Source organism: Prionailurus bengalensis, chromosome D1 (genome assembly GCF_016509475.1).
Source record: "Prionailurus bengalensis isolate Pbe53 chromosome D1, Fcat_Pben_1.1_paternal_pri, whole genome shotgun sequence".
Taxonomy (NCBI): domain Eukaryota; kingdom Metazoa; phylum Chordata; class Mammalia; order Carnivora; family Felidae; genus Prionailurus; species Prionailurus bengalensis.
Window position 1 is genome coordinate 15135100 of NC_057346.1, and position 24298 is coordinate 15159397.

At 51.9% G+C, this 24298-nt stretch overlaps 1 protein-coding gene across 9 annotated transcripts in view; it reads left to right on the plus strand.

Annotated features, from left to right (window-relative positions):
• CEP164 (centrosomal protein 164) overlaps nt 1-24298 on the plus strand; it is a 67961-nt gene that overhangs the window by 19146 nt on the left and 24517 nt on the right. For 5 of the 9 annotated variants that reach the window (XM_043579437.1, XM_043579439.1, XM_043579441.1 and 2 more), the window contains exons 4-11: nt 409-613; nt 2839-4482; nt 7345-7500; nt 7911-8045; nt 8919-8996; nt 17896-18300; nt 19268-19348; nt 21472-21564. In XM_043579437.1, the coding sequence (XP_043435372.1) occupies nt 409-613; nt 2839-4482; nt 7345-7500; nt 7911-8045; nt 8919-8996; nt 17896-18300; nt 19268-19348; nt 21472-21564 (2797 nt within the window). The remainder of the gene's footprint in view (nt 1-408; nt 614-2838; nt 4483-7344; nt 7501-7910; nt 8046-8918; nt 8997-17895; nt 18301-19267; nt 19349-21471; nt 21565-24298) is intronic. The other 4 variants (XM_043579443.1, XM_043579445.1, XM_043579440.1 and 1 more) reach the window with 3 other exon arrangements.

Below are 24298 nucleotides of genomic sequence, written 5' to 3' on the forward strand. Positions count from 1 at the left end.
TAAGACCAGAGCTATCACAATGCCTCTTTCTTCCTTGGACCATTTATGAAAATATTAAGGAAGGTCAATCCTAGAACTTATCTTTAAGATCCCATAGCATCTGTACTTAGCCATTTCAAACCAAGTTTATTCCTAGGAACCCCAATGATTGTACATTTTCTTCTAGAGAAGTCCTTAGCTATCCCAGTCCTTTGTTCCTATCTAAGTTAACTCCTATATTAGCCAGAAGGTACCCTTTCCTTCTGTGTTAATCCTCTCCTGCGTCCCCCGTGTCTTCTCTCTCCTTCTGTCCCTCTCACCCAGTTCTTCCTTCTTTTCTGTCTCCTGGCCACTTTTATTCTCTTCCTTTTTTTCCTAAGTAGCTTTGGACCTGAGCAGGGACTAACTTCTGACCTCCACTCTCTACAGCCAGGACATCACAGGTGATATTTACTATTTCAACTTTGCCAATGGGCAGTCCACGTGGGACCATCCATGTGACGAGCACTATCGGAACTTGGTGATCCAAGAGCGGAGGAAGCTGTCAACTCCAGGAGCCGTTAACAAGAAAGACAAGAAAAAGAAGAAGGAAAAGAAAGACAAGAAGGACAAAGAGACCTCCAAAGGTCTGCTGGTGAGTCCGTGGATGCCAGCCCCCAGAGAGCCCGGGCTGAAACCTCAGGGGATATTGGGAACCCCTAGGTGTTTACAGCTGGGAAGTTCAGAACAACACCAATAACGCATTGATTGCTTGATAGTACATCATCTCAGTTATGCCTGTCTTCTGGCAGATTTTCCTTTAGCTTCTGGAAGTTCTTATCATCTCTGGAAAATTCTTTTCTCCTCTCCCCTCCCCCCGGGAAGCACATATTATGTAGGAGGATTATCGAGAAAGCGCGCTTCCCTGAGGATGTTGCTTTGCAGCAGTCTGAGGAGGGATACCGTCTACCCCTCTGGAGAGTGGGGACAGGGGGGGCAATTGACAGAGAACCTAGATGAGTGGAGTGTCTTTCTTCTTTCAGAGCCAGGCCTTCCAAGTGTGGTGCAAATTCATAGATGTCAGGTGTAGCCATAATTCAGTTGTCAGAAAGCCAGTGCCTTCAAAGTCCAAAAAGAAAAGCTTTGGGCTTTATCCACTTTTGTGGATTGTTCTTTTTTGCCATTGTCCTTTGGTAGGGGTGCGTAACTGAAATCTGATTGCAGCGTGAGCATCTTGGTCTCAGGTAGCTTTTTCACTCTGAGTTGAAAGTGCTCTTTCCCCTTATTTTTATTTGTCCTTCCAGTATGTCTGAACTTAAGAAGCAGAGTTATTGCCCTGGGTTTATAGGTAGAGAAGCTAAGACTTGGAGCCATGCTGATGTGAGGGCCAGGCTCTCCCAGAGCGCTCTGCCGGTGCAGGGGATCCTTCACCAAGGTGGGGCGCAGGTGGGGCATGTTGAGGAGAGGGAGGCACATAGGAGCTCAGACCAGCCAGGTGGGGGGCATGAGAATATCTTTTCAACCCTCTCACTTGTCCAGTTGATTTGCTCTCTGTCTGCAGTCTGTTTCCCACCAGTGCCTGTGTTTCAGTGAAGATTTCCATCTCCCTTTCTTCCTTCCTTCTCAGGGTGTCAAGTCTGGCATCGGATGGTTGGTGATGAATTAATCTTTTTCAACACTTCCAAGCTCCACAGATACTCTTCCCTCCCCTGCCCTCCCCCACCTATCACTACTCATGATTCCAAGAAATAAGATAACAAGCCCGTCCCTCCAGATAAAGAGGACAAGTCATTTCCAAATCGGTTGAATTTTCTAATGTTATGTGTTTCAAAGGCAGAAGGTGGATAACGGGCTTTTCACTAACCCAGGACTACCTAGTGTCTGGGCAGGCTCTGGCATGAGTAACGGTGAGAGAGGGGACCAAGCGAGGGTTCTGGGGTGGAGGGTCAGGTGACAGAGTTCTGGGTGTGTGACTGAGCGCGTGGAACTCCCTGTTAAAAAGGATTCCTTCTGTGGAGCTGAGGACGATTGGGAAGTCCTGGGCTGCCAGTCTGGCTCTCAGGCTCAGGGCAGTGCCTCAGACCTGGGTTTGTCCAGAGGGCAGGCCTGAGCCAGGTGGGTGACCTGGGCACAGGTGGCTTGGGCTCTCCGGAGGTATGCATGCACAGGCCGGCTGGAGTCTACTGTGAATGTTTGCAGGGTGAGGTTTATCGTTCAGAGTTTCTTCTAGACTCAAGGTTTTCTGTCTTTGTGGACCTCTCTTGAGCAGTGCCAGTTCGTGTCTTTGCCAGAAGACCTTGACGGAATCCCCAGGGCTCCCCTCTTTGGCTGTTTCCCTTCTTCTTTCCCTTCTTAGACAATTTCTGGTCGTCCTTGGTAAGGCTGGTGGGTTTTATAAACTTAACCAGTCACAGAACTGAGAGCTTGATGATCCTTTAGAGATAATCTGGTTGGTGATTCTGACAGTTGTTAGTAGTGAAGCCCTGTCTTCCAATCATTCCTCTATGGAGGTCCAGCATGTCCAGAAGTGGAGCTACCCAAGCTGAACCTGGGGGTGTAGGTCTTAGTGACGCCCGTTCCCCGTGACATGTACACTCTTGTGGCCTCCAGGGCACCATGTGCAACGAACCTGCAGTTTCCATGAAGCAAGGTTTGTAAGCCACTGATCTGGTCCAGCCTCCCCTTTATAGATAAGGAAACTAGGGCCCAGAAAACAAAGAAGTCAGAGGGAGTTTTTGGCTTCTTTTCCCCCTCCTGGTTTGTGTTTTACTTTAATTAGAGGGTGGGTTTCTGCTAAGGGCTTGCCGAGGGCTGAGGTAGCAAGTGTAAGTCAGAAGTGCTCTGTCTCAGTTTTTCTTGCATGTTTATATACCCATCTAGGAGACACAGCCTGAGCAGGGACTTCTGCCGCCTCCTTCCTTTCTCCGCGGCCCATCCCCTCTCCCAGCACCTGGCCTTGCTGATCTGGACCTAGACCAAGAGATGCAGGCTAGAAACGAGGGCTCCTTTAAGAAAGGGAAGAGCCCATGCATGCTGGGTGACATCCCCTCGCCTCTCCTGGGCACCCTGCCCAGCAAGCTTCAGCCACTCTCCAAGGGCCAAGCTTCCCGAACCCACCACATCTTTGCCGGCGTGGAGAAAATCTTAGGCAGGGCCCGAGCCCAGTGCAGAACAGAATTGGGTGATCGGCAGGGTCTGGGGAAACCCCAGAAGCCGACAGAGAAAATCTACCTGGGGTTTTCAGACCCTGAAATAGAAGATCTGGAACTGAGGACCAGACAGCAGAAGCCCAGTGCTCTGGGCCCTGAGAATACCCGGCCCCTCCAGAATGGGCAGGATGTGCTGGAGAGCAGGTTCCAGGCCTCTGTCCACTCAGAGCTTTCTGAAACCATCAGAGGTTTGGGCCACATGGCCAAACGGGGCTCCACTGGCCCCGGTGGGGACAAGAGCCAGAGCCCCGTTCGCTCACCATCCCCTGAGGAGGAGCCCTCCGGGTCCCCCTGTTCCTCTGACCACATGCTGCCTACCAGGAAGAACCCACTGCTCTTGTTAGATCATGGCCCAGCTGAAGGCCTGAGCTGGCAGGGAGTTTCTGGAGAAGGTGGGAGTAGGGGCAGGGGGAGGAGGAGAAAAGAGCCCCCAGGACTGTGGATGGGACAGGTGTCCAAGCTTGTCGACAAGGATACCCCCGGCAGCTGCAAGGAGACAGAACCCAGTGACCCTGAGGCTCCAGGGGCCTCAGCTAAAGATCCACCTCGGGAACTCTTCCTATTGCAACCTGACCGGCTGGCGTTAGAGCCGGCCCAGAGTGCCCCTTCAGGGAGTTCCCCGGGAGGGTACCCTACAAGTGAGAAGAGACAACCCCCAGGGTCAACAGACCCCCCCGAAGAAGACAGGAAGCCTGGTGGGTCTGAGCCTGACTTGGAGAGCAGCAGCCTGGCTTCTCACCTTGGCTCTCAGATCCTGGGTGAGGTGCATAACCTCCTTTGGGACCTGCAGAGCTCTCAGGGATCTGGGCGGGGCATGGGTCAGGCGGGTCCCGACCTGAGAGATCAGCACTCCAGCCCCTTTCTAGCGTTCCAGGTGTCCCCCATGCAGGGGTCTACTGATGAGTGTTCTGAGAGCGAAGACTACTCTGAGGATCAGAGGTTCTACCAGCACATCCTGCATATGGTCAAGATCTCCAGGCAGCTGGAGGGCCTGGGGCTGCCCGAGAGCACGCAGGAGATGCCACATAAAGACATTGCCAGCAGGGTCTGTTGCATGGCAGCTGAGTCTTCCACGATATCTAGTGAGGGTGAGCACGAGGCCATCAGAACCATGGAGAGGGACGCGAGTTTTCTGACTTGTGGCCCGGAGGTGCTGGCGTGTCCTGTGGAGGCGGCTCTTGCCCCTGCTGGGCAGGAGGCCCGTCAGCAAGCCGGTTTCCAGCCAAGCAGCAGCCCCCTCAGGCAGGGGCTAGTCGAGCTGAGTTCCAACAGAGGGCTTGCTGCAGAGTCAGGCACGACGCAGCTTCTCAACCAGGTAGGCTTCTTAGCAAGCATGGCCCGTGGGCCTCAGTGAACTTGGCAGGGAGGGAGCCCGTCGAGTTGACGTTGGACTTGAACTCGGTGAACTTGGCAGGGAGGCAGCAGGTTGGGTTGACTCGGCCATCAGGCCTGCTTTCCTGTTATTTGCTCTCCCCTCGTAACTACTGATCCCTGAACTACCCAGGCTGGCCATCTTGTGGGGTGACGTGTATTTCATGTTTCTTGTACCCATCACCTGCGAGACAGCGGCTCGGGGTATCTAGACTTCCCTTCCGTGGAGCTAACTGTATTTCACAGATGGGTCATAGGCTTTGCAGATGATCAGTTTTGAGGGTAAGGTGGCACTGATCTTGGCACTCACGCAGGATCTACGTACCCTCCCAGGATTTGGGAAGACTTTCTCTTCAGGTGATTATGGACAGAGGCTTCCCAAGTGGACACCTCACCCCTGAGCTCTGAATTTAGTCCCTTGTGGGAATCCCACGGAACTGGAGTGTGAATCCAGTCATGAGGGGCTGAAACCCAGCATCTCCGTACCATCCCGCGAGCTGCTGTTGCTCCTGGCTTCCCAGGGCTCCCAGGAGCCATGTGAACAACCTGTGTCAGGCTTGTACAGACCTCGTTGGTACCGTCACTTCCTCCGCTGCTGGGATTTGCCAAAGGACGGTGCTGTCCCTATCATCCCGACCCCTTTGTCCCTTTAAAGAGTCACACCATATTCTTCATTCAGAAGAAGTCAAGTTGGATCAGAGACCACAGGGGTCGCTCTGAATTTCCCCAGCTATTCTTTTGCTGTTGCCCAGCTGTGGCTTTACCCAGTTGTTCCCTCTGGTTTCTAATTGCTGGCGTGCCCTGGTTCTCTGTTAGCTTTAATAACTACTGTAGCACTATAAATATCGGATAAGCTGCAGATGATCCTGAAAGTTTTAATTAGCCCAACGGCAGCAAGTTTATCCGCTCCGAAGGACAACGCCACGCACAGCCCATAGTCAGAGTTAATGGCCAGCTATAGAAGATGATCAGCTAGGAGCCAGGAATGTGTAATTTCCCTGCTAACCACTGATTTGGTAAAGGCCTGGGAGAACAAAGCCCTCAGCATGCCTGTCTCCCTCCCTCCAGCCCCCAGCACGTTAGCAAATTAGCCATGGTGGGAGTCTGTACTTTTCCATAAATACAGTGTGGGAGGAACTTTGGTTGCTGATCTGCTGGGGCTGGTTGGGAGGGCTGAAGTCAGGACGAGCGGGCCCAGTTTGCCCCCAGTTTACCTTAGAGAAGCCTTTCTGGGCTCTTCTCTGCCACAGCCAGACGGTGGCGTAAAATAGTAGCTTAGAGACAGCCCTGGGCTCAGTCCCATATCTGCGCCCCCCTTGCTGGCCCTGTGACTTTGGGCAGGGCTCTCTCGATCTCCCCAGTCTCCATTTGTAGGGACTGTGGCCTCGGGTTGTTGTGAGGGCAGAATGAGAGGTGGCGCAGAAGGGGCTTAGCCCGGTACCTGATGCTGGCTTATGTGGGCCAGCCTGAGCGTTAGGCGTCCCTTCTCTGCCTAACGGAAGTACTCTGCAGCAGGCCAGGTGGTTGGGCAGTGGTTCGGGTGTTCAAAGGTTCGGGGCTTCACCCCCCTTTCGGAGGAGTGTCCGATCCCCTTCCCACACAGAAAGGGGCCCCGCTGAGACCCTGCCCGGTGGTCTGGCTCTTTGAGCCGACGCCGTGGATGAGAGACGGTGGGCCACTTGTGCTTCCTCAGCCTGACCTCTTCTGGCCTCCCCTTTCTCTTCTTGGTCTCCTTGGGGTTAGAGAGGAATGGTTTCATGTTGTTTGATGCGTTTTAAGTTTGAGTAATGAATTTTAAAGAGGTCTTTGTAAGTTGTCCCCAGAATGCTCTCCTTGCCCCTTCTCCTAAGCCCGGGCTCCAGCTGCGTGAGTCCTATGTGAGTCCCTCTAATAACAGCCCTTTCACAACATTGGTGTAGCCCCGGCCCTCTCACATGTGCTCCTCACATTCATGAGCCCTTTTGAACTTCCCAGCACACCTTGCTTTTTAAGCGGCAAGGCACTCATCATCTCCATCTTGCAGATGAGTAAACTGAGAATTCAGGAGTCTGTGAGTGCGCTGAGGCCTTGCCAGTTCTGACTCCCAGCCTGGTTTCTTTCCCTGTCCTCGTTAGCCCGAAGCCTTCGTTTGGCCAGCGTGAGAACAGGGAAACTGGGGGCCAGGCTCCTTTTAGCCACCTTCCTCATCAGTGGAGCGGGGCAAGAAAGTTCTTCTTTTGCCATTAATGTATTTTTTTTCATAGTTGCTGTTTATTTTAATCAAAGTAATACATGCCCATATCAAACAAAGTCAAGTAGTACCAAAAGGTGGGTAACGAAACCCAGCAGTTCTCTGGGCGCATATACCCCTCCCCAGAGACAACTGCTTTCTTCTCGTGCGTACTTCCATATTTGTAAATAATACGCTTCGACTGCTTTTGCTTGGTTCATCAGTTTTAAACTTCATCTATTGAGACTTCTCCCTCTGGTAGATGAGGCTTTTGTCTCTGCCCTCCCTCTGCCCCCCCACTTCCTACGTGGCTTCTGAAAGGGGAGCAGAACCCTCCGCAGCATCTGCCAGATGTGAGACGACCGTTAGCTGTGCGCGAGCAGCAAAGTTAGGGGAATCAGCAAGCCAGCCTGTGATTTCTCACACAGTTGGCACAATGGTAATTTCTGGATGTTGTGTTTCATTAGCAGCCTCTGAACGGAGGTGGTTTAAATTTGAGCGGGCAGGATTTAGATGTTTTATTTTTATATCTGCTTCTGACACTCCGAGGGCCACGTGGTTTCTTGGGTTTGTAACAAGATGTTTTGTGTTGCCCAGGCCCCGGGCTCCTCATTAGCCCCAGTCCACGTCCCTCTTGGGGGTCTGGCTCCCTTAAGAGGCCTTGTGGATGCCCCGGCCTCTGCTCTTCGTGGATCGCAAAGCGTGAGCCTGGGGAGCTCAGCGGAATCTGGTCAGCTTGGAGAACTCACGCTGGTAAATGGTTTTTTTTGTGTGTGCGTTCAGTGTATTTAGTTCCTGTGGGGCCTTCGTGTGTCATGCTAGGATCTGTGGCCCACGGATGATAAAGAGAGGGCATGGGCTCAGCCCTCAAGGTTCATAATCAAGTCGGGAGGGCAAATCACACTTGTGTGATGCTGAACGTGGACTCTGGGCTGCAGAGGACAGGCCCACGCCATGGGGACTGCAGCGCTAACTTTCCCATCCTGGTAGCCGGGGTGGTAGGAGTTGGAAAAGGGAGGGATCCGTGTGAGCTGGGTTTGCCGGGCTCGGCTTCCTGGCCGTGGCAGACTTGTGCTGGGAGACAACCAAACCGAAAGGGAGTCGGGCAGGCATTCTGCAGGTCTTTCTGGTGTGTCCCTTGACTTTTCTTCTCTGCTTTGGAGCCTCCACAGGGTCTCAAGACTTCTGCTTACACAAAGGGTCTCTTGGGCTCCATCCATGAGGACAAGAAAGCCCTCAGCCTCTTGGCTTTAGGGGAGGAGACCAACGAGGAGGATGAGGCAGAGAGTGACAACCAGGTAATGATGAATCCTCTTCCTGGCCTGGGAACCCTTTGTCCTGTTTAGAAAAGTTTTTTTTTTATTGTGGTCAAATATATATAACATGAAAGTTACCATTGTAATCGCTTTTAAGCGTGCAATTCAGTGTGATACATCACCACTATCCATCTCTAGAACTCGCTCACAGTCCCGAACTGCAACTCTCTACGCATTGAACAGTAACTCCTCAGCGTCCGGTCTCCTCTCGTCTATGTTCTGTCTTTAATTTGCCTATTCTGGGTATTTCATTTAAGTGGAATCATACAATATTTGCCACTTTATGTCTGCCCGTCTTTTACATAGCATGTTTTTAGGGATCGTCATGTAGCACATATGGCTGGGTAATTCGTTGTCTGAATGTGCCACATTTTGTTTTGTTTTGTTTTGTTTTGTTTTTAATTTTTTTTTCAACGTTTATTTATTTTTGGGACAGAGAGAGACAGAGCATGAATGGGGGAGGGGCAGAGAGAGAGGGAGACACAGAATCGGAAACAGGCTCCAGGCTCTGAGCCATCAGCCCAGAGCCTGATGCGGGGCTCGAACTCGCGGACCGCGAGATCGTGACCTGGCTGAAGTCGGACGCTTAACCGACTGCGCCACCCAGGCGCCCCGTGCCACATTTTGTTAATCCATTCATCTGTTGATAGATGCTTGGGTTGTTTCCACCTTTTGGCTGACCTCTGCTGCTTTAAAAATAAGTCAAGTGATTTTCTAGCCCACAGCTTCATTTCTTGCCCAGTCTATGTACCTCCTAGGTCTGACCCAGAAAGCAACAAACAAGGAGCTTCTTGGCCTGCATCCTGGGCTGACCAGCTTCCTTGACTTACCCCCTGTAATTGTGTTTGTTTTCAGAGTGCCCGCAGCTCAAGTGAGCTTCTTAAGAACCTGCACCTGGACATTGGGGCGCTGGGGGGTGATTTTGAGTATGAGGTAAGAGCCTGAAGCCCTGTAGACAACGCCTCAGCCTGGTATGCTCCTCCTTCCTTCTTAAGCCTTTCTCCTTGTGGGATGTGGATTTAGAAGGAGAACCATCTTGCCCCAAATCTGTCTAGATGGGATTTCTGGGGTTTGGGGAAGCACAAAGGGGGAAAGGAATTAATCTGTTCACTCATTTGTCAGGTAACCACCACTGGTTGAATGTTTCCGCATGAGGCACTTTGCTGGGCGCCGTAGGTCACGCAGGCCTAAGTTAGATGTAATTACTGCCCCCTAAGGGTTTACAGCCTCACAGAAGAGAGACTTAAATTATTGGAAAACAGAATAGAGTGCAGTGAGGCTGTAAGGAAGGTGAGAGGGGACTTTAGGGTCTCCAAGCCATGTGGATCAACCAGGAAAAGGCTCTGTTGGGAAACTGACCTGTGAGGTGTGCCGGGGGGAGGACGACGCACAAGGCTGGCCAGGCAGAGGTGAGTGGGGAGGGAGAAGCCCACACGCAGGACACTGCACAGGCGGAGGGTGCAGGGTGAGTTTGGGGAAGGCGAGGGCGTCTCTTTCGGCTGGCGTATAGAGCGCACGTAAGAGGTGGCCCGTGGAGGTAGCTTGGGCTGGGTCACGGGGGACCTGAGCGCCACCTGAGGAGTTTGCATGGGGTTATCCAGGCACTGGGAGCCAGCAGAGGTTTTGTAACAGAGGCGTTTCGTCCAGAGTCTTAACAGTGGTTGAATGTCGGTCACTGTACTGGGCCTGGTGGAGATACAGGTGTCGGTAAGATGGGTTTGGGCTGGCCTCGCGGAGTTTGCAGCTGGAGAGAGAAAGAACACTTGGTACCTGGTGTTTAGTGAGTGCTCAGAGTTGAGTAAGTGACTGTCCCAGGCAACCGTAAAGCAGGGCAGTATGTGCAAAGGGCTTGGGTGCAGGTGCCCGCTTGGGGGGAGCTCTGCGGGGGAAGAAGTTACTTGTCTGGAGATCAGGAAAAACTTGAATAGATGACATTTAACCTGGCTCTTGAAGAGTAGGTAGGTTTTAGACATGGGGGTGTAAGGGATATTTTAGGCAAGTGAACAGCTTGAGCAAAGGCACGGGGCCTGGGAAATGCAGACTGTGGATGGGAATAGCTTCCAGACTCTCCCCACAGTAGTCCTGTCGCTTCTGATCTCTGTCCCCTGGTCTGTCCTCTGTTGCCACCAGAATGTTCTTTAAAACAAACAAAACCCAAAACTCAGCATGGTGTTGTAATACTTACAACCCCCCAATGTGTTTTTCTACTTGAAAAGGAACATTCCCTACTAGATACCCTTTGTCTAATAACTAATATTTATTAGTTTTTTAAACAGGATTTCTCCCCATATTCCCGAGGCATTCACACAGCCAGTAAATCATCAAGTCAACAGCTCAGATTTCCCCAAACTTTTAAATACTGATAGGCTGAATCACGCTGTTCACAAGTCTAACATATAAAACTCTTTGACAGGGGTGCCTGGGTGGCTCATTCGGGTAAGCGTCCAACTTCATCTCAGGTCGTGATCTCACAGTTCATGGGTTGGAGCCCTGCGTCAGGCTCTGTGCTGACCGCTCAGGGCCTGGAGGCTGCTTTGGATTCTGTGTCTTCCTCTGTCTCTGCCCCTCCCCTGCTCGTGCTCTGTCTCTCTCTCTCAGAAATGAACTTTAGTTAAAAAAAAAAAAAAAAACAAAAGAAAAACGAGTGGCTGGGTAGCTCAGTCAGTTAAGCGTCAGACTTCGGCTCAGGTCATGATCTCATGGTTCGTGGGTTCGAGCCCCGAATCAGGCTCTGTGCTGACAGCTCAGAGCCTGGAGCCTGTTTCAGATTCTGTGTTTCCCTCTTTCTCTGCCCCTCCCCCACTCGCACTCTGTCTCCCTCTGTCTCAAAAATAAATAAACGTTAAAAAAAACCCAGAAAAACAAAAAAAAAACCAAAAACTCTTTGACATACTTGAAACAGTTTCAAGACACTGACCACTCACATTTTGCTAGAATGATCACAAAGCTGACCGGTAAAGCAGCACTGCCTGTATCATAGATTTAAGTTTGTTTTCTTATTATCTCTTACTATGTCCTCATCATCCTTTATCATAACTCTTATTGTTTCTGACTCTTGCTTCTTGATCTTCAGCTCACCTCAAGAGCCAGAGTTAATGTCTTGGTGGGCGGAGATTGCAGATGCTGGCTGACAGGCCCTGGGTTGTAGGGAGGCCTTCCCCGGGTGGTCCAGCTCTAGCCATTGGGCAGACCCTGTTTTTATTGGTCCTCTATTACTCCAGAAACTGTCCAGATTTTTGGCTGTGCACAATCAGATAGGTTTTTAAAAAAAAATTTTTTTTTAATGTTTATTTTTGAGAAACACAGACAGAGTGCAAGTGGACAGGGGCAGAGAGAGAGGGAGACACAGAATCCAAAGCAGGGTTCCAGGCTCCGAGCTGTCAGCACAGAGCCTGACACAGGGCTCGAACTCACAAACCATGAGATCATGATCTGAGCCGAAGTCGGACACTTAAGCAACCGAGCTACCCAGGCACCCCTAAAAAAAAATTTTGATTTATTTTTGAGAGAGAGAGAGAGAGAGAGAGAGAGAGAGAGGGATACAAAGGATCCAAAGAAGGCTGTCAGCACAAAGCCTGATGTGGGGCTCAAACCCCAGCTGTTAGATCATGACCTGAGCCGAAGTCAGTTGCTCAACTGACTGAACCACCCAAGTGCCCCTCAGATAGGTTTTAATGGTGACTTTAACACTTTCTGTGAAATGTGACACTTCCCTCCTGCCTACCCCCCATCTTTATCATCAACCTGATCTGTGTTTACTTTGAAACTTTTCCCTGTGAGTGGGACCTGGTCTGTTTGCACTGCATCCAAAGCCTTCTCGGTGTGTTTGATTCCCTGAAATGACAACTTTGTTTCCTCTTGCCTGCCACTAAGACCTCACACTGCTGATGTGAGCAGTAGCTCACGTGTGGAGCCTAGAAGGATGACCATGAACTGAAGAGGGGCATCAGGGGGAAATACTGGCTTTTGGAGGAAGGAGCAGAAAGTCTCCAGGAGACTGAGCACATTGGGAGTAGAGACTCTGCCCTATTCATGTGTACATGGCCGGCTCTGGCCCACTGCTTGGAACCTAGGAAGCACGTGGCTATGTTTTGCTGAGTGGTTGAGAGAATGAATAGGTTAATGAATGAGAGTGAGCCCTGCCAGGACAAGGAGGGGATCCCTTCAGGTTGTATGGTGCTTCTTTCTTCCCTGGGCTGTCCCAGGTCCTGACCAGAGTGGATACTCCTGCTGTCAGCGGGTGGATTGAAGATCCCACTGTGGATCAGTCATGGTGCACTTAGACTTCGGGCTGATTTTTGCTTCATAAATGTCAACAAAAAGGGGATCTTTGGCATGTCCTGGATTTCCAAAAGCTTCCTTCTGATGATTATATGCTTCTTTGGGGGGAGTGGGAGCCTTTAAGCATATTTTTTATGACCTCTTTAATAGAAATAGACAACTCAGCAGGGGAAGTGTCTCTAGCATCTCAGCAGATTTCATTCTTTTGTCACATGGAGTGTTGGGTTCCTGTGGTCTAACCCTGGGAGGAGGTAGGGCTTTTCCAGGCAGAGAAAGAAGGGCAGTGCTGAGGATGAACAGGGGTTTCAGGAGAGACAAAGCTGCCTCTGTTTGGACCACACCCTTTGAAAATGGCGTTTGTCCCAGTTTATAGACCCTGGATCCTCTGAGCTGCCCCTTTCTTCCCGCTCTTGGGCAGCACCCCAGACAGCCCTGGGTGGAAGTGTCCTGCCAAGCTTTGTGCTCCCCTGTCTCTGTGCCATCAACAGTCACTTTGCTCGTGATTCCATGAGAGGGCAGTAGGATGGCGAGAATGTCTGCTTCTCTCTCTCTCTCCTTCCCCCTCCTCTCCTGCTTTCAGTGTAAACCCATTTCTAGTCTATTACAGAATCAAAGGGGATAGGTTCATGGAAGAGACTCTGAGAATGGGTGAGAGTGAGGAGGGGAGGCAGAGGGGTGGGTGAGCAGGCAGCGTGTGGCCTCGTGGGGCTGGTAAGAACCCATCATTGGATCAAAGGAGAGGGAGGGAGCTGGGCTTAGAAATAACAGGATGATGTCAGTGTGATTGGGAAGTGCTAACAACATGGGGTGGGGGACAATGCAAAGACTTGAGACCAGCTGGGTGGGAATGAGACGTGGCAAATAACCTAACTGATGGTTGGCTTAGGAGGTTCAGCTCCCCCGGCCCCCACTCTCTCCCTCCCAAGCCATGTGGATTATAGTAGCCCCTGCCTTTTGGGGGGTATGTTAAATATTCATGAAATCTCTGGCACCGCCTTCCTCATGCAGATGACAAGGTTGTTTTTGAAAAGGCAGCAGATATTTGCCTTGAGATACCCAGGGGCCTGGGGCTGTGACAGGAGGAGGCAGAGCACAGATCAGCTCAGAGCAAAGCGATGCCGAGGGGGCAGCGCTCGCCCTGGTCTGTGTACCCCACAGAACCCTGATGTGGGAGGCAGTACGCCGGGGCCTGGAATGTGCGTCCTGGGCAGGTCTCGGCCCATGGGGTGGCGAGGAGCAGGGCTGTGAAGGGTGAGGGGTCTGGAGTCAGGTGGATTTTCCCAGCACTCTGTCACGCACTGCGTGCAATCTGCAACCAGTGTCCAGTCTCCCTTGGACGTTATCTCTGACTGTTGAATTGCTGCACTTGGTTGACACGGGCTCAGGGGATGCGAGCTCCTTTATTTTAGTGTTAGCCAGGTTTTAATATCTTAATATTCAGGGCCTCTGCACTGGCAGTGTGGAGCCTGCTTGGAATTTTCTCTCTCTCTGCCCCTCCCCCCACTCCCCCTCCCCCATATGTGCGTGTGTGGATGTGCTCTCTCTCTCTCAAAAATAAATAAACGTTAGGGACCCCTGGGTGGCTCAGTTGGCTAAGCATCTGACTTTGGCTCAGGTCATGATTTCTCGGTCTGTGGGTTCAAGACCTGTGTCGGACTCTGCTGGCAGCTTGGAGCCTGGAGCCTCCTTCAGATTTTGTATCTCCCTCTCTCTCTGCCCCTCCCCCCACTGGTACTCTGTCTCTCTGTCTCTCTCTCAAAAATAAACATTAAAAAATACATAAAAATAAACTTTAAAAAATCTTTTAAGTTTTTTAATGCTTATTTACTTTTGAGAGAGAGACAGACAGTGTGTGAGCAGGGGAGGGGCAGAGAGAGAGGAAGACACAGAATCCGAAGCAGGCTCCGGGCTCCGAGCTGTCATCACAAAGCCCAATGCGGGGCTTGAACGCACAAACCATGAGATCATGACCTGAACACAAAGTCGGATGCTTAACCGACTGAGCCACCCAGGCAACCCTAAAACGGTATCTTACTGTTTAGGTAGATAGGATAGCATACACCCCTTGATGGGAAAGTCTTTTGAAGAATTTGAGCTCGAGAAGGGCATAGACTGGGCGTCACAGCCTTGCGGCCTGAATACATTCTCTCATGTATACAAATGGGAGTCTCCGTCTGTGCCAGGTGTCCTCGGATTTTGGATAGGCTACTTGTTTTTCCATCATCTTGAATATTCATAGTTAACATTGTTTAGCTATTTTCCGTTTAATAAGCATCGTATTAAATAGAGTCTAATCCCTGCGTAACCTTGTAAAATAAATTGTACATCTGACTTTTACAGAGTGGGAACTCCTGTATCTGCATGACACCCTCATTTTGAAAAATCCGGTCAACAAGTATTCACTGTGCACTTATTACGTGCCAGATTCTAGGCCCTGAGGATAGCACGGAGCTGATCTGGTGAGGGAAACCCATAGGAAGTCAGCAGTGACGATACGGTAGATGTTGTGACAGGACGGAGAGGCTCATCTCAGGACAGCTGCCCCAGGGATCAAGGAGGGCTTCCTGGAAGATGTGATACCGTGAGGACCAGAGGGAGTTTGTTAGGGTAGATCGCGCGCGCGTGCGCGTGTGTGTGTGTGTGTGTGTGTGTGTGTGTGTCGAATGTGCATGGCATCTCAGGAGCAGGGAGGGGTCTTCCTGGAGCTGGGCCCTGGCAGGTGGCTCTTGAACACTGGGGGGCCCCCCAGCCACATTGGGGTGGGTGCCGAGGATGCGAGCAGTGACCTTGTCCTGTGCTGTGCGGAGTGTGTTGGTGGAAGAGGAGGCTGATTGGGGCCGTCCTGATTGCCCTTTGAGCTTCTTCCCGCGGCAGGGCCTCGAGGGAGGCAGGGGAAGCAACCTGGTGGGGCTCAGAGGGTTGACCGTTTGCTAAATGAAGTGAAGTAACCAACTTAAAAAAAAAAAAGGCGCATGGCAAAGAGGAAAGTGGCACAATGTTTATCCATAGGAGGAGAGGACGCCTGCAGGGTGTGGCTGCCTGTGCCCCGTGCGAAGCGGGCAGGGGCTGGGCGAGGAGCCGTGGGCCATGTGGGGAGATGCGGACTTTATCCCGAAGGCCACGGGTGCTGCTGTGGTCTGACCCTCCTTTGTCCCCTAATCCGAGGCCTGTTGCCTTTTTCTCTTCACGAGATGACCGCGGCCAGGGTGGATTGGCTCTGCTTGCTTGTGGTAGAGTGCGGCTGGCCAGACACCCCTCTCCCATCCTCAGGAACTCCCACCTGCTGGGAGTCCGTGGAGGCCCCTCAGACTGGGCACCGAACTCCTGCTGAGTGTCGGCCGCGGTTGCGGTATCGTATCGGGACGGGGAGACCTGGCCCCGCTCTGCACGCGTTTCTCTTGAAGGGGAGCTGTTCCCCTCGGCCCTTTCTCGGCCCTTTCTCTTAGCCCGGAGGCCTTGGCGAGGCTACGGATGTCGGGAGGACGGGCAGCACCAGAGGGTGCCCTGCCCAGGCCTGAGGGAAGCCACCCCCTCCTCCCTTTCACCTTCTGCTTTTCTCCCTGGGACAGGCCTGGGGCTGATGACAGTATCACCACTGTGTCCCCGGTCCCTCGCTTTGGGCAGCAGAGGCTCAAAACCAGGGCTCTCTGGGACATTGCCCTTTTCTCCATTCTCAGATGAATTCCTTGAGGGCAGGATCTACGTCTTGTTAATGTGTGGGTCCCCGGGCAGTGTCTGGCACATAGAAGGCACCCGATGAATGACTGTGCGCATCTCACAGTAAAACATTAGTTAACATTTATGGAATGCCCAGAGTCTTCCAGGCACCGTTCTCAGTTCTTGAGCTCACTTAGTGTTAACTCAATTAACCTTCCCCGAACCCAGTGAGATAGGCCCTCTTGCGTCTCCATATTTTAGAGGAAGAAACTGAGGCATAGAGAAGTTAAATCATTTGTCTAAGGTCACTGTAAGTGTGGGGCCAGGATTTGAACCTAAGTAGTGCATCTCCAAAGCTGAGCTCTGAACCGCCCTGCTTTCCTGCCTCTCAGTCATCCTTGCAAAGTTTGGGTTGACTTTGTCCTTAGGCTGCTGGACCTGCCGGCGGATGGTTGTGTCTTTGTGTTCAGTAGATGCTTTGACAGACAGACAGCATCTGAATGCTGCGCTTAGGGCTTCTCCGGGGACCAATGAATTCTAGTCGTCAGGCCCCTTGTTTGAGTTTCCAGGTTGAGGAAACGGGAAGTCTCAAAAATCCCTGCTCAGAAGTTACTCACCCTGGCAGCCCCAGTGATGTTTTCTGGGAGGAAGGCTTTTCTGTATTTCAAGGAAGGATTTGCTTTTTCTATGTTGGCCGGCTTGAAAGGTTTTTCCTAGTCTTCCGAAAAAATATTTTTTTTAACGTTTGTTTATTTCTGAGAGAGAGCGAGACGCAGAGTGCGAGCACGGGAGGAGCAGAGGGAAAGGGAGACACAGAATCCGAAGCAGGCTCCGGGCTCCGAGCTGTCAGCACAGAGCCCGATGTGGGGCTCGAACTCACGAACCGTGAGATCATGACCTGAGCTGAATCAGTTGCTTAACCGACTGAGTTACCCAGGCGTCCTGGTTTTTCCTGGTCTTTAAAGTGAGGCTTGTGTGTGAGAAACAGGGTGTGGCAGCTGGAGAGGGTGCTCCTTTTGAGAGACCCTGCTAAGGGCACCACAGCAATGACAGCCTCCAGCTGCAGCACTTTGATCCACCCTGGCTCATGCCAAGGCCATGCTTGTTGATGGAGAGCAACAGACCCCAGAGCAGGACCTTTTCTGCCAGATGTGGGACTGCTGCGCAGGCCAAGACTTCCTCAGAACTGGGCCCTTCCTGAGGCCACGCCTGTTCCGGCCCGTGTCCCACTCTCCCCGTCATAGGTCAGACCTGTGTTCTGAAGGTCTCCCGACCCCTTTATCCTTCATAGCCACTTCCCCCGGTAAATCTTACCTTGGCTTCTTTCTGCTTCTCAGAGCGTGCAGTTGACAGTGCCCCAGACTTGCTTGTACAGGGGAGGCTTTAGGAAGAGAGCCACCCTCATTGCTATTGAGGAAGGTCTGTTTTTTTTCCCTGCTGCTTTTTAAAAAGTGAACAAATCGGAATTGTACACTTTGGTACTTTTTTTCTCCCATGTGATTTTCCATCATCATCACCATAAATACATATTGACTTTTTGAAAAATAAATATTGACTTCTGAGTCTGCAGTCTTAAGATTTGGCTAATGGGGCTGGGACGAGGCATTTCTTCCTTGAGAACATAACAGCTGGTGATGGAGTTCAGTGCACTGGTTTTCTGAGCCTGTCAGTCGTCGGGTCCGGTTGGGTGTATGCAAATCACCATAGACTTTTAGATTCAGTAGATCTGGAGTGGAACAGGGAATCTCTGTTTTAAATGGCTGTTGGGGTGTTTGATAACGGGAGCGCTGGCCCGTACGGGTCAAGGAATGACAGTTCCATCTTGTTGCAAGTCTCTGAAATCATTTGATTAATTCTGATGCCTCCTTGTCTGACATGGTCTGCTGCCACCCAGGAGTCTCCAAGAACAAGCCAGCCAGAGGAGAAGAAGGATGCTTCTCTGGATTCAGAGGCTGCCGGGCCCCCCACTCCCGGCAAGCTCTTCAGCCAGGATGCAGACAGCAGTCTGAGCAGTGCCGATGGCACAGGGCAGCAGGGAAGAGGGGCGAGCGTGTGGCTCCTGGAGAAAGAAAAGGATGAGAAGAGTGATTCAGGAATACCCAGGAGTGGGGTGGACCCTGGGGGCAGTCAGCCTGCCAAAGCCAACAAAAAGGAGGCCCCAGAGGCCCCAGCGGATGTAGGAGAGGAGGGTTCCAGGAAGGGAGAGGTGGAAGGAGGCGCCGAAGGAGGAAGGAGGCGGAAGGAGGAGCCCAAGGAGGAAGCCTCTGTCCAGAAAGAGAGCAGATCGGACGCCAGCGAGGTAAGGCCCCTGTCCCCTGGGAAGTTGCCCCTCCTTCCCTGAGCTGCTCTCTTAAGCCCCGTGCAGATCCCCATCCCCACATCTTCATTACTGAGATGGGGAGCTTCATTTGCAGTCCCTGCAGCGGGCTGTCAACGTGGCTAGAACCCTCCATTGTGACAGATTTGCCCAGACCCAGCAGGCGGCCAGATCCTGAATGAAACTCCAAACCTGCTGGCGTTAGAAATTCAGGGTAGAAATTGGCCTTTCCGTTGGCACCCTCCCGGGATGTTTGTGTTCTTCTGTTCTACCTACTTGCTCTTTCTGCCTCCTCCTCGTACTTCTCGACACCAGTCAAGGGTCGCTGCTGTCTGTGTTTCAGTAGAGAGGGGAGGATATGGGTGAGGGTGGCAACCATTGGGAGCATTTTGCCCCAGGATCGGTCAGTCAGGCTACCAGAGGCTCCTCTCATTGATGGCCCGGGGGTCTTGCTTTGGCAAGACCAGGCAGTGACACAGAAGTAGTTCCCGGTGGCTGAGGCATCTTCGGTCGTCCGACCCTTAGTCCTGCTCCTCTTCCAGCCAAATGGGGAGGGGGCTCATTTAAAGGGTGTTAAGCTACTTCTTGGAGAAGACAGTCCCGTTCTGTTTTCTAGGACAGCAAGAAGCCTCCCTGCTGCCCGCTTTCCAACCGTCTCCTCTCCACTTCACTTGGCTTTCCTTCCAGGTGTAAACCCTTGTTGACCTGAGTCAGAGAGTGGCTGTCCCTACGTGGCTGGGCTGTTCAGCCTGAGTGGGGTGGGCGCTGCTCCGTGTGTCCAGAAAGAAGGGGAGGGTCCACAGCCCCCTTTCAGGTTTTCTAGAAGAGGTGGGTTTTGGTTAGGTCTCGAGCTGCGTTGGCACCTTGGCCTGAACGGAATTCCCTGGGAAGTGATCCCAGCCCTGTCTGCTCCGCTCTGGGTGACGTCTCTATGGGTCTGTTTCCCCAGGAGTTGGAGATCAGCGAGCAGGTGAAGGAGCTGCAGCTGTCAGACTCCGTGGCCTCTGACCCCAAGTCCTTCCTGGAACTGGTGAGTCTGAGGGGGGTGGGGCAGCAGCGTGGGGCAAAGCGCGTGGCTTTGTGAGCCCCTGCGGTTCGTTTTGCCTGGCATCACACAGCTTGTAGGTGGGAAGTCAGGACTCAAACCTGGATCTTGTCTAACTCTGGTCTCTCAGCCCATTAGCTAAGAGTAAACGCTACCTACTTCACAGGTTTGCTATGAGAAGAAGGTGAGGCAAAGAATGTAAAACGTTAGCCTATAAACATCAAATAACTATAAGCTATTATTATTGTTTCTTGTTTCTGCAGTGGGAATTGTCTGGGAGATACGTGACCTAGAGCCTCTGGGCTGTAGCAGAGACATTGCATGAATCTAGGAGGTTAGAGACTGGTTGTGTGTGTGTGTGTATGTGTGTGTATTTGTATTTGTGGGACCACCGAGCAATGGCACGGCCCGGTCCTCAGGCTAGGTGGGCTGCTGCAATTACTGTTCCAAAGAGAAGACGTCGTCCTGGAATGTCACCGGGCGTGATTGCTTTGTCCCGGGCCTTCCACGCAGCCTGCTGTATCCTGGCCCCCTCTGCCAGGTCTGTACCTACAGGGAGTAGTCGAGGGTGCTTTTTGGCAGCGCATCACCTCTGGAAAGTGTGCTCCATCTGTTTGGAGGAGGCGGATCAAAGGGAAGGGATTAGCGGGAGAGGGTCAGGGATGAGCGGTAATGATAGGAGGGGGTGCAGAGGAATTAGGAGGCTGCGTGCTCTAGCCCCTCGCTGAGCCACAGGCTTAGGAGGCAGATGGCAGCTGCATTAAGTGGAGTAGAACTCGAACCGAAAGGAAAATGTCACCAAAAAAGAAAGCCCCTAAGCTAGGAAGGGAAGGCAGAAAGTCGTTGTTGGCAAAAACCGCCATGAAGAACAGGCACGTCTCAGGACTCTTGGAAGCCAGGGCTCCATCCCTTCTGAGGGAGTCACTGTGTGGACAAATGTGCCCATGAATGTTTTTCTCCTCTATGGGAGTGGGTGGAGGAAGCCATGGACAGCAGGACCAGACCTCGGCTGGGCATCCTGCCATGTATCAGGGCTGATGACAGAACTGTCCCTATTAGCGTGCTGTCAGGTAGCAATCCTTCACTTGGTTCAGCAGGGCTCTTGGGCTTGGAGGGGGCAGGATCAGGGTCCTGTGGCAGCCAAAGGGCGATGGGGAGCTGGCACCTGTGTGGGTACTTGCCGCCTGTCCCAAAGAGAAGCCTGTGGACAGAGCACCGCTAATTAAGCCCCATTGTCCAGAAGGGCAATGGGGGAAGGGAAAGAGAAAGCTGAGAACGGCCATCATGCCTCGTTTCAGTGCTGCCCACAGGTCTTGTGGGCACTTTGACCTCTCTCCTGGTACCCTGGTTGGCTCTCTCCTGGTGCCCAACTGGTGCCCTGGTTGGGCACCAGGAGGGAGAGACGACTGGAAAGTGACATGATTGGCAAAGAGCTTGGACTTTGGAGTCAGCCCAGGGCACATCTGACCACCAACCAGCCCCGTTGTTTATCAGCTACTTGGGCTTGGGTGAATTACATGTCCCCTAAACCTGCTTCCTTATCTGTGAGATGGAGATAAGGGTGTCAGTCTCACGGTTATTTTTCCCTCCATGGTTTTATTATGGAAAAAAAAAGTTTTTTTTAAATATTTGAGAGACAGAGACTGTGTGGGTGGGGGAGGAGCAGAGAGAGAGGGAGACACAGAATCCGAAGCAGGTTCCAGGCTCTGAGCTGTCAGCCCAGAGGCCAACCCGGGGCTCAAACCCACGAACTGTGAGATCATGACCTGAGCCGAAGTTGGACGCTTAACCCACTGAGCCACCTAGGTGCCCTGGAAAATTTCAAATATACAGAAAAATTAAAAGGATTTTAGAGTGAATACACACATACTCACCACCTAGGGTCTTCAGTGAACATTTTACCATACTTGCTGTATCACATGTCTTTCCAGATTAGTCACAGTGTGATTTTGAAGACGAGAATAATCGGTAGATGTGAAAACCTATAGCGCGGTGCCTGACCCGTAGTGGGCCCCTTTCTGGAAGGTGGGGGGTGGAGGAGAGGCCGTGACACGGACGATGCCGACCGTGACAGGGGCAGCTCTGACCTCCCCCTCCACTCCCTCTAGGACTTCGGTTTTCGCAGCCGGATCTCAGAGCACCTGATGGATGTTGACGTGCTTTCCCCAGTCCGCCGGGACGGGAGTCTCTCTGGATGCTGGGTAACCCGAGCTGAGCCCTGCTTGTCCCGGGCTGTGTTTCTGGGAGTCCCCTTGCTTCTAACTCAGTAAGGCATGGCCCAGGCTGTGTCTGTGAAGGCCTCCCAATCGTTTCTGCTCTTTGCTGCTCTGAATTGAGTCATCCTCCCTGCCGCCTGCAACAGACATTTATCTGTTCGTTCGTTTATTTAGCAACGACCAATTTGACCAATTGGTCAAAGGTTGACCCATTTGCTCATGTGCAAAGCTCTGTATAGACTGTTTTTTTTTTTTTTAATTTTTTTTTTTAACATTTTATTTATTTTTGAGACAGTGAGAGACAGAGCATGAACAGGGGAGGGTCAGAGAGAGGGAGACACAGAATCCGAAACAGGCTCCAGGCTCTGAGCTGTCAGCCCAGAGCCCGATGCGGGGCTCGAATTCACAGACTGCAAGATCATGACCTGAGCCGAAGTCGGCCGCTCAACCGACTGAGCCACCCAGGCGCCCCTAGACTGTGTGTTTCAAGTCACTTGCCAACCTGGCCCATTCAGCCTCTTGCAGCCTCATCCTCAGAGCACCTGCCACACACCGGCCGTGCCCACCGAGCGCTAGCCGTTCCCGGGGCACACGATCCACCTCCTTCACTGCCCTGCCTGCCGTTTGGTTTCCCCTTTTGTTCCGAGCCCCTTCTTGGTCTTGGAGGCCCACCTCTGACACCACCTCTTCCAGGCAGGGTGAACTGTTCTGTCCTTTTGCTACCCTTAGTGCTGCTCCTTTTGGTTGACAGGTCTTGGGTCTGTCTCCCTCCTGGATATAAGCTCTGTGTGGGCGTGGGAAATGTCTGCCCCACAGAAGGGTAGGAATAGATAGATGACTCAGACACACGTCCTGTCCTTAAGGAGCTTGAAGACAAGAAAGTCATTTTTTTTCCCCCTCCGTGGGCTTGTTTAAGAGAAGATTTTGGCACATGGTGTCTGTAGGTTGAAGGGAGCATTTGGTTTGGGTGAATGGAAGTTTGCCGGGTGGAACAAACAAGGTGTCCGATGCGAGTCAGGTCTGGGAGCCCTTGGAGGACTAAGTGCCGAGTCAGGGTAGAGCTTTTAGGCCAGTGGCACTTGAGGTCACGTGCTCCTCTCAGCGCTGGCTGGTAAGCCTTGCCGTGCTACTGCCCAGCCAGCAGATCGAGGCCGGACCTTGGTCACACCTGTTTGTAGCACTGGACGAAGGGTGTAAAGGCACACACAGGGCGGGATTCGTGAGGAAGGGTTGGGAGCAGGGAGTTGGTAGGCCCTTTTGGCAGTAGGTAAGTGGGAAAGTCGGTGGGCAGGATGGATTTGCACAGCTCTGGCTCCCAACTCTAGCCAATATCTGAATCCTTGGAGGCTTTAAAAAAGAAAGATTTCTAGGTCCTGCCTAAGACCCAATGAGGCCAGCAGCCCTTTTTTGGGATATGCCGGTTGGCATGTAGGAGTAGCAGGGCCTGGCCTGGATCCGGTTCTCACGAGGCACTCTCTGAGGCAGACAGCCCCGGCACAGGAAGTCCTAAGCTGGACCTCATGACCAGGGTGTTGGGGCACCGAGCAGCGCCAGGCACTCAGGTGGGCTGACCACACAGAGCCCCTCGTGGGCCTTGTTACTCCAGCTGTCTCATGTCTTCAGGCCATGCAGAGGGTTGAGCCAGGAGGTGGAGCTGAGGAGACAGGGGCAGCCCTTTGTGGCTCTGACAGCACCACAGGTGTGGTTCCCTTTGTCTTTGGCCCCTCGGGCCAGGGCCAAGGCAGAGGCTTAGAACTGAACTAAAGTTCTAAAAATTTCATGAAAAGTTCATAAAAATTTTTATGCAGTTTTTTTTTAATGTTTATTTATGTTTGAGAGAGAGACAGACAGAGCATGAAAAGGGGAGGGGCAGAGAGAGAGCGAGACACAGGATCCGAAGCAGGCCCCAGGCTCTGAGCTGTCAGCACAGAGCCCGACATAGGGCTTGAACTCATGAACTGTGAGATCATGGCCTGAGTTGGAGTCGGATGCTTAACTGACTGACCCACCCAGGTGCCCCTATAATTTTTTTTAATGTTTATTTATTTTTGAGACAGAAAGAGCATGAGTGGGGGAGGGACAGAGAGAGAGGGAGACACAGAATCCGAAGCAGGCTCCAGGCTCCAAGCTGTCAACCCAGAGCCCAATGCAGGGCTTGAAACTCACGAACTGCGAGATCATGACCTCAGTTGAAGTTGGATGCTTAACCAATTGAGCCCCCCAGGCGCCCCTGACGCAGCTTTATCGAGATGTAGTGGACATATGATAAACTGGACTTACTTCACATGTGCCACTAGATAAGTTTTACCATATGTGTGTGCCTTTCAAACCATCACCGTAGTCAAGATAATGATTATAATGAATTAGGAACATGAGTTTTATACTAAATTACAAAAATGACCATGAAGTTGTTTCAAATAATCCAGAAGGTCAAAGCCTTCCACTTCCTGCAGGCTTACTGCTACAGGTGGGGACTATTAACGGTTTCCATGAACACTTTTCGTGTGCTTTTCCAGAAAGTTTTCAGTGTACGTGTAAGTCTGTGTCTGTTTTCTGTTTATCTTTTCCCTCCCCACAGACATTGGGACTGTGTCACAAAAAGTGCTTGGCGATGTGCTCTTTAACTTAGAGAGCAGCTACGGAATAGGCCCTTGACTTATTTCTTAGTAATTTCAGATCTCCCTTACTCTCCTTACTAGTCGTGTAGCAGTGTGCTTTC